The sequence below is a fragment of the Entelurus aequoreus genome, linkage group LG12 (genome assembly GCF_033978785.1).
Source record: "Entelurus aequoreus isolate RoL-2023_Sb linkage group LG12, RoL_Eaeq_v1.1, whole genome shotgun sequence".
Classification (NCBI taxonomy): Eukaryota; Metazoa; Chordata; class Actinopteri; order Syngnathiformes; family Syngnathidae; genus Entelurus; species Entelurus aequoreus.
In genome coordinates this window covers 51,607,290-51,617,289 of record NC_084742.1, presented here as the reverse complement: position 1 = coordinate 51,617,289, position 10,000 = coordinate 51,607,290, and the positions used below count along the sequence as shown (strand labels likewise).

Here is a 10,000-nt window from a genome sequence, read left to right as displayed (position 1 = left end):
TGATTTCTCCAGATTCTCTAAACCCTTTGATGATATTACGGACCGTAGATGGTGAAATCCCTAAATTCCTTGCAATAGCTGGTTGAGAAAGGTTTTTCTTAAACTGTTCAACAATTTGCTCACGCATTTGTTGACAAAGTGGTGACCCTCGCCCCATCCTTGTTTGTGAATGACTGAGCATTTCATGGAATCTACTTTTATACCCAATCATGGCACCCACCTGTTCCCAATATGCCTGTTCACCTGTGGGATGTTCCAAATAAGTGTTTGATGAGCATTCCTCAACTTTATCAGTATTTATTGCCACCTTTCCCAACTTCTTTGTCACGTGTTGCTGGCATAAAATTCTAAAGTTAATGATTATTTGCAAAAAAAAATTTTTTTTTATCAGTTTGAACATCAAATATGTTGTCTTTGTAGCATATTCAACTGAATATGGGTTGAAAATGATTTGCAAATCATTGTATTCCGTTTATATTTACATCTAACACAATTTCCCAACTCATATGGAAACGGGGTTTGTATATGCCATCAACGTGCCGGGGACCATCTCTTCGCAGAGTGTGTGTGTGTGTGTGTGTGTGTGTGTGTGTGTGTGTGTGTGTGTGTGTGTGTGTGTGTTGGGGGAATCACATCGGCAGACTGCACAGGGAGACACCAATCAGAGGCCATTTTTGACTTGGACAGGGGTTGAGGTGAAACCTTTTATTTTTAGTTTACACTACTTCAGCGTTTCGGTAAGTTGATATCTCATGCTCATTTTTTTTGCTGTTTTTTTCTGCCACACCTGGAAAGCCGGTCCGTGAAAATAATGCATACATTAAACTAGAGAAAAAAAAAAAAAAAAACTAGAGATGTCCGATAATATCGGACTGCTGATATGTAATATCGGAAATTATCGGTATCGGTTTCAAAATTATCGGTATCGGTTTCAAAAAGTACAATTTATGACTTTTTTAAAACGCCGCTGTACGGAGTGGTACTCGGGCGTAGGGAGAAGTACAGAGCGCCAATAAACCTTAAAGGCACTGCCTTTGCGTGCCGGCCCAATCACATAATATCTACGGCTTTTCACACACACAAGTGAATGCAATTCATACTTGGTCAACAGCCATACAGGTCACACTGAGGCTGACCGTATAAACAACTTTAACACTGTTACAAATATGCGCCACACTGTGAACCCACACCAAACAAGAATGACAAACACATTTCGGGAGAACATCCGCACCGTAACACAACATAAACACAACAGAACAAATACCCAGAAACCCCTTGCAGCACTAACTCTTCCGGGACGCTACAATATACACCCCCCGCTACCCCCTACACCCCTAAAACCCCGCCCCCCTCAACCTCCTCATGCTCTCCCAAATTCCAAGCTGCTGTTTTGAGGCATGTTAAAAAAAAGAATGCACTTTGTGACTTCAATAATAAATATGGCAGTGCCATGTTGGCATTTTTTTCCATAACTTGAGTTGATTTATTTTGGAAAACCTTGTTACATTGTTTAATGCATCCAGCGGGGCATCACAACAAAATTAGGCATAATAATGTGTTAATTCCACGGCTGTATATATCGGTATCGGTTGATATTGGTATCGGTAATAAAGAGTTGGACAATATCGGAATATCGGATATCGGCAAAAAATACATTATCGGACATCTCTACATTAAACCGCTCCCTGGTGAAAAAAAGGTCGGGGAACCCTGGTGTACATCATTAGGATATACTGTGTTAATAAATACATTGGATAGTTAGCGCCATGTAGGCATCTGTAAAAAATGTTGAAAACAGCTCCGTAAATTTCAGATACATTTTGAAAAATAAATGACCACACAGTATACTTGAATCCATTAACATATCAAATAAGAATACCCACTCACGACATTGAAAATCTACCAACATTACTGTCTTTGAGGGAATAAGAAGTTGAAGTGATGAGGCCCAGGGAATGTGATATCAACACTTCCATGCAAACAATGTGGTATGCTTTTGGAATATGAGCTGATACCAGTTGTTCAAATATTCCAGAATTGTTTTTCTTGGCATATCAGGCTTGCCTTAGGCCAACTCCCTACATTTTATTTTCTAATAAGTACAAACCCCAAAACCAGTGAAGTTGGCACGTTGTGTAAATGGTAAATAAAAACAGAATACAATGATTTGCAAATCCTTTTCATCTTATATTCAATTGAATAGACTGCAAAGACAAGATACTTAATGTTCTAACTGGAAAACTGTTACTTTTTGCAAATATTAGCTCATTTGGAATTTGATGCCTGCAACATGTTTCAAAAAAGCTGGCACAAGTGGCAAAAAAGACTGAACAAGTTGAGGAATGCTCATCAAACACTTATTTGGAACATCCCCCAGGCGAACAGGCTAATTGGGAACAGGTGGGTGCCATGATTGGGTATAAAAACAGCTTAGTCATTCACAAACAAGGATGGGGCGAGGGTCACCACTTTGTCAACAAATGCGTGAGCAAATTGTCAAACAGTTTAAGAACAACATTTCTCAACCAGCTATTGCAAGGAATTTAGGGATTTCACCATCTACGGTCCATAATATCATCAAAAGGTTCAGAGAATCTGGAGAAATCACTGCACGTAACATTGAACGCTCGTGACCTTCGATCCCTCAGGCGGTACTGCATCAAAAAGCGACATCAGTGTGTAAAGGATATCACCACATGGGCTCAGGGACACCTCAGAAAACCACTGTCAGTAATTGCAGATGGTCGCTACATCTGTAAGTGCAAGTTAAAACTCTACTATGCAAAGAGAAAGCTATTTATCAACAACACCCAGAAACGCCGCCGGCTTCGCTGGGCCTGAGCTCATCTAAGATGGACTGATGTAAAGTGTAAAAGTGTTCTGTGGTCTGATGAGTCCACATTTCTAATTGTTTTTGGAAACTGTGGACGTCGTGTCGTCCGAAACAAAGAGGAAAAGAACCATCCGAATTGTTCTAGGCGCAGAGTGGAAAAGCCAGCATCTGTGATGGTATGGGGGTGTATTAGTGCCCAAGACATGGGTAACTTACACATCTGTGAAGGCAACATTAATGCTGAAAGATACATACAGGTTTTGGAGCAACATATGTTGCCATCCAAGCAACGTTATCATGGGCGCCCCTGCTTATTTCAGCAAGACAATGCCAAGCCACGTGTTACAACAGCGTGGCTTCATAGTAAAAGAGTGCGGGTACTAGACTGGCCTGCCTGTAGTCCAGACCTGTCATTATGAAATGTAAAATACCACAACGGAGACCCCCGGACTGTTGAACAACTTAAGCTGTACATCAAGCAAGAATGGGAAAGAATTCCACCTGAAAGCTTCAAAAATTGGTCTCCTCAGTTCCCAAACATTTACTGAATGTTGTTAAAAAGGAAAGGCCATGTAACACAGTGGTAAAAATGCCCCTGTGCCAACTTTTTTGCAATGTGTTGCTGCCATTAAATTCTAAGTTAATGATTATTTGCAAAAAAAATCAAGTTTCTCAGTTGGAACATTAAATATCTTGTCTTTGCAGTCAATTCAATTGAATACAAGTTGAAAAGAATTTGCAAATATTCTGTTTTTATTTACGAATTACACAACATGCCAACTTCCCTGGATTTGGGTTTTGTATATCTATATATACATATATATATATATAAGTAACTCATATCAACTGCTGCCACTATCTTCCCTTAAACATGTGCTATGCTTTGAGTCCTAAACTGGCTGAAAGTTGTCTGAAAATTCCAGAACATGTTCTTAGAAAAATCTGTCTTTCCTTGGGCGAACCACTTTGATATCAGTTGATATCAGCCCCCCCGCCGAGTTTCATAACCGTACCCACCTCCGTCACACACGACGCGGTATGCTTCGGATCATGAGCTGTTTACACCTTGTCTATATATTCTAGAACATGTTTTCCTTGGGATGACACTCCAGAGTTATCTCCTGGTGCCAGATACAAGATGTCCAATCATTTTTACACAATACTTTCTTGTAAACGAAGATGTTCTCGTGCTAAGTACCTTAAGTATAACATTCCAGAACATGGCAAATCTAGCTTTCCTTGGGCGAACCCCTTGAGGTCAACCAGCCTCACAAATGACGCAATAGGCTTTGGATCATGAGCTGATTGATACCAGTTGTCTGTAGATCATGGATGCTTTTAAAAACACTCTCTCTATCTCCCCATCCCAGATATGAACTGCTGCCAATTGTTCTCACATTGCTAACACTAAGAATAGATCACGTTCTTCTTGAAGTAGAAACAAAAATTCCCACCGTGTCAGCGCAGATTTTCCTCCACCAAATAGGGCGATATTTCTCGGTCTGTATTTTTTTTGACTTCACTACCACCGTTTGGCCCACGAAGCATCCCTGTGATGACTCCCGACTGTTATCTCTCTTTTTAAAACCTTCTCCCCCACTGTCCTGCTCTCTCTCTCTCTCTCTCTCATCTCCCTTTTCCTATTCAGGAGACCATCGAGCGTTACCTTGCCTTGTTTATGTTAAGTCTTCCTATCCTGTCAATCCGCCAAAGATGTAGCTTCAGCACGTTTATTATTCCTTTAAAGTATACTTGCAATTACTTGTATGCACACATCTATCTGACTGACAACGGAAAGTTAACATATGAAGGAAAAAGTGAACTAACAGTTAAATAGATTAAACTAAAGTTAAAGATATGAATATATTTTGCTAGGTAAATGTAAAATGATGTATTATGTTGTAACATACTGTTCACATTTTATAGCAATCCAATGTAATAAAATGCATTGGATTCATACAAAAGATGCATAGTAATAGTTAATTTTTTTAAATAATTTTTTTTAAATGAAAAAAGACATTTTTAAAATACCATTTTTTTTTTTAGATTATTTCAAAACAAAAGTAACTTTAGTTATTTTTTTCCATTGTTTTCTCAAATTACTAGTTTCTATTGAAAACAAAAATCAAATGAAATAACACAGATCATATCAGCAATTTTAGTGTTTTAAAAGACATAAAAATTAAAAAAATTAAAACATATTTTTGCTAACCAATAGAAAACAATACTTTATTTTTCAACAGAGTAGAGATGTTCGATAATGGCTTTTTTGCCGATATCCAATATTCCGATATTGTCCAACTCTTAATTAACGATTCCGATATCAACCGATACCGATATATACAGTCGCGGAATAACACATTATCATGCCTAATTTTGTTGTGATGCCCCGCTGGATGCATTAAACCAGGGGTCACCAACGCGGTGCCCGCGGGCACCAGGTAGCCCGTAAGGACCAGATGAGTAGCCCGCCGGCCTGTTCTAAAAATAGCTCAAATAGCAGCACCTACCAGTGAGCTGCGTCTATTTTTTAAATTTTATTTATTTACTAGCAAGCTGGTCTCGCTTTGCCCAACATTTGTAATTCTAAGAGAGACAAAACTCAAATAGAATTTGAAAATCCAAGAAAATATTTTAAAGACTTGGTCTTCACTTGTTTAAATAAATTCTTTTTTTTTTTTTACTTTGCTTCTTATAACTTTCAGAAAGACAATTTTAGGGAAAAAATACAATCTTGAAAATTATTTTAGGATTTTTAAACACATATACCTTTTTACCTTTTGAATTCCTTCCTCTTCTTTCCTGACAATTTAAATCAATGTTCAAGTAAATTTATTTTTTTTATTGTAAAGAATAATAAATACATTTTAATTTAATTCTTCATTTTAGCTTCTGTTTTTTCGACGAAGAATATTTGTGAAATATTTCTTCAAATTTATTATGATTAAAATTCAAAAAAATTATTCTGGCAAATCTAGAAAATCTGTAGAATCAAATGTAAATCTTATTTCAAGGTCTTTTGAATTTCTTTTAAAAATTTTGTTCTGGAAAATCTAGAAGAAATAATGATTTGTCTTTGTTAGAAATATAGCTTGGTCCAATTTGTTATATATTCTAACAAAGTGCAGATTGGATTTTAACCTATTTAAAACATGTCATCAAAATTCTAAAATTAATCTTAATCAGGAAAAATTACTAATGATGTTCCATAAATTCTTTTTTTAAGTTTTTCTCTTCTTTTTTTCGGTTGAATTTTGAATTTTAAAGAGTCGAAATTGAAGATAAACTATATTTCAAAATTTAATTGTCATTTTTTTCATGTTTTCTCCTCTTTTAAACCGTTCAATCAAGTGTAAATATCATTAATTATTAATAATAACATAGAGTTAAAGGTAAATTGAGCAAATTGGCTATTTCTGGCAATTAATTTAAGTGTGTATCAAACTGGTAGCCCTTCGCATTAATCAGTACCCAAGAAGTAGCTCTTGGTTTCAAAAAGGTTGGTGACCCCTGCATTAAACAATGTAACAAGGTTTTCCAAAATAAATCAACTCAAGTTATGGAAAAAAAATGCCAGCATGGCACTGACATATTTATTATTGAAGTCACAAAGTGCATTATTTTTTTTTAACATGCCTCAAAACAGCAGCTTGGAATTTGGGACATGCTCTCCCTGAGAGAGCATGAGGAGGTTGAGGTGGGCGGGGTTGGGGGGCGAGGGGTAGCGGGGGGTGTATATTATAGCGTCTCGGAAGAGTTAGTGCTGCAAGGGGTTCTAGGTATTTGTTCTGTTGTGTTTATGTTGTGTTGCGGTGCGGATGTTCTCCCGAAATGTGTTTGTCATTCTTGTTTGGTGTGGGTTCACAGTGTGGCGCATATTTGTAACAGTGTTAAAGTTGTTTATACGGCCATCCTCAGTGTGACCTGTATGGCTGTTGACCAAGTATGCCTTGCATTCACTTGTGTGTGTGAAAAGCCGTAGATATTATGTAATTGGGTCGGTACACGCAAAGTCAGTGCCTTTAAGGTTTATTGGCGCTCTGTACTTCTCCCAACGTCCGTGTACCACTCCGTACAGCAGCGTTTAAAAAAGTCATACATTTTATTTTTTGAAACCGATACCGATCATTTCCGATATCACATTTTAAAGCATTTATCGGCCGATAATATCGGCAGTCCGATATTATCGGACATCTCTAGCCCGGAGGTGTCAAAGTTGTTTTCACTGAGGGCCACATTGCAGTTATGTTTGGCCCCAGAGGGCCGCTTCAAACAGTGAATACTATTATTACACAATTTTTTTATGCATTTTGTCAGTAGATTTTTTACAGCTAAAATGGGAAAAAAAATATGGTAAATTGCAATAATTTCACCTCAAAATCTAGTGTATATTACTGTAAATGGAAAAACAGTACTGCTGTTTTTATGGTAAAAAAAAAAAAAAAAGGCAGCGAAGTTGCCAGAATTTTACTGTAAAATGTTTTTGTTTTTTTTACTGTAAATAATTTAAAAAAATGCAATTTCACAGTAAAATTTTGGCACCTGAGCTGCCAGTTGTTGTTTTTTATAACCGCAAATCAACAACTGTAGATTTTTCAGTGTATTACAGTAAATGCCAAAACTACACCACAGTTTATTACAGTAAAAAAAAAGGACTGTTGTATTCATTTAGAGAAAAATGCTGTAAAAACCACAATTTGATGGATTTGAAATCATTATTATTAGTATTTATTTCATTTTAAAAAAATGGTTTGAATGTTTGATAATATATTTTTGCATAATTAGACAATATTTAAGTTAACATCATTTGCGATTATATGGAGTACATTTTTTCTTCTTCTCCCAAAATAGAAAGAAATAATTATTATTTCCAGGTTTTGAGGGCCAAATAAAATGAAGTGGCGGGCCACATTTGGCCCCCGGGCCTTGAGTTTGACACCTGTGTTATAGTCCATTTAAAAAATAACAAATTTTTTTCTTCTTTTTTTATTATTCCTAACTATGCTTTAACAAGTCTGTTTGTTAGTTTTTTTAAGAACTAATCTGTACTTAGTTGTAAAAAGGACTTGAGTATTATGCAATAAAACAAGACAGTGTTTTAGATTTTGCACTACCCACCAGTGGTCAAAAACATAAATGCAAGTGTTTATTTCTTATTAGTTCTACAGTTAATGATAATGGTTATTTCAAAACAGTTTGCTTGATTGTCGTCTTCTTACTTTTGATCGGACGACACGTGGCTGACACGTTCTTCTTGCCTCTTCTCTTGGAACTATATTGAAAATAGACAAAGAAAAAGAAAATTAGTTAGTATGTAGATAGAAGAATCCCTCACCAAATCGTGCTTCATAGCTCGGTTGGTAGAGCGGCCGTGCCAGCGACTTGAGGGTTCCAGGTTCGATCCCCGCTTCCGCCATCCTAGTCACTGCCGTTGTGTCCTTGGGAAAGACACTTTACCCACCTGCTCCCAGAGCCACCCACACTGGTTTGAATGTAACTTAGATCATGGCTTTCACTATGTAAATCGCTTTGAGTCACTAGAGAAAAGCGCTATATAAATATAACTCACTTCAAAATTTTGCAGCCACGTTTTATCTATTTATTTATGTCTTGTATGTATTTCAGTCCAGTATTTGTCTTAATCGTATTATGTTGTGGCGATCACAATGGATAGTAGGGCTGTGCGATATGGACATCAATTCATATTCAGCCAAATTATATATCAGAATATCGATAAACCTGTATATGCCAATATGTTTTTCCGGAAAGTGCAGTTTAGTTAGTTTGGAGTTAGAAAAAGTCAAAGCCAAACATGTGTCTCAAGTTGTTTTATATAAACTAATGTACTTTTGATCTGAGTTTGATACATTTTGTATTATTTGCACAGCTAGGTTATTTATTTTACGTAGAAAGAAAATGTTTCTATTTTATTCATTTTATGTAGTTCTGTACTACTTAAACCACGGTTGTCCAAAGTGCGGCCCGGGGGCCATTTGCGGCCCGCAGCTAATTGTTTACCGGCCCGCCACACATTCTGGAAATACTATTGTAAAAATAAAAAAGAACATTAAAAAAAGTGGAATGAGGTGAAATCTAACAAGACAAAGTTGCAATGTTGACACAAAAGCTGCCAGGCAGGCTGTTTTTTTTTCTTTTGTCTTTCTTCATTTTTCTTTTTTTTGCCATTGCTCAAAAAAAAAATAATAATGACAAAAAATCCATGTTATAATGAATTATTTTCAGGGCTCCAATTACTTGAAATATTTCACTTTAAAATGTTTTATGTGGTAAATATTGCATATATTGTGTAGTAGCCATATAAAAACATCAAAGTTTTCTTTGACAAAAGCGCATAAAACAAACAAAGTAATAGTTCCAGCATAAAATCGACAGACATATCTGAAGTTCATCTCGTACCTTAAGTTTGAAAATAAAAGAAAAACCTAATAAAAATGTATCACTTTATGAGTGGGGCACCTTTTGGATCCCAAATATATTTAGTGATTTTTTATTTATCTTTTCACTGTGATTACTCAAAAATATGAAATAATTAAAATCAATGGTGTCCTGCATTATTGATCTTTTAGGGCTCTAATTACTAAATACTGCATATTTCTGTTTTACTATAAAAAAAGTAAGTTGTTTTTGACAGAAAAGCCATAAAACATTTTTTTTAATTTGTATTACTTTATATCAACTTGGAGTTGATATAGAGATTTACTGTAAGCGTTAAATAATTTAAAAAAAATAATAATCTGACTTATTTTTAACATTTTAATGACTGAGACCCTTTATGGTCCACGGGACCCCTAAAGGTAAAAATAAATAAAAAATGCATATATTTTGTTATGGTTTGAAAATGAAAAATATCAAAATGGCCCCCACATGCTTTAATTTTTCCGTGTGCGGCCCTCAGTGGAAAAAGTTTGGACACCCCTGACTTAAACTGTTTATTTTTTTGTGCTGTTAATACCCAACTTGACTAACTGGGTTGATAAAAGTGCCACTGACCGTTTACAGTACAGTTGTCATTCACTTCAATTTCACTGAATATCGCTCAAAAATGAATATCTTTAGATGTATACTTTGACTGAAAAATATATCGAAATATATATCGAATATATGGGAGACCGGGCTTTCTGCTCCGCCGCTCCCAGTCTGGGGAAA

The 10,000-nt window shown here is 36.0% G+C and overlaps 2 protein-coding genes across 3 annotated transcripts in view; both read right to left on the bottom strand.

Annotated features, from left to right (window-relative positions):
- The window catches only part of pde5ab (phosphodiesterase 5A, cGMP-specific, b), a 184,894-nt gene extending 180,520 nt beyond the window's left edge, over positions 1–4,374 (bottom strand). The window contains exon 1 of the mRNA XM_062066217.1: positions 4,288–4,374. The gene's annotated coding sequence lies outside the window, so the exon portion shown is untranslated. The remainder of the gene's footprint in view (positions 1–4,287) is intronic.
- Positions 4,375–7,951: 3,577 nt separating this feature from the next.
- The window catches only part of zcchc4 (zinc finger, CCHC domain containing 4), a 92,631-nt gene continuing 90,582 nt past the window's right edge, over positions 7,952–10,000 (bottom strand). For both annotated transcript variants that reach the window (XM_062067047.1, XM_062067046.1), the window contains one exon: positions 7,952–8,105. In XM_062067047.1, coding sequence (XP_061923031.1) covers positions 8,020–8,105 — 86 coding nt within the window. In that variant the 3' untranslated portion in view covers positions 7,952–8,019. The remainder of the gene's footprint in view (positions 8,106–10,000) is intronic.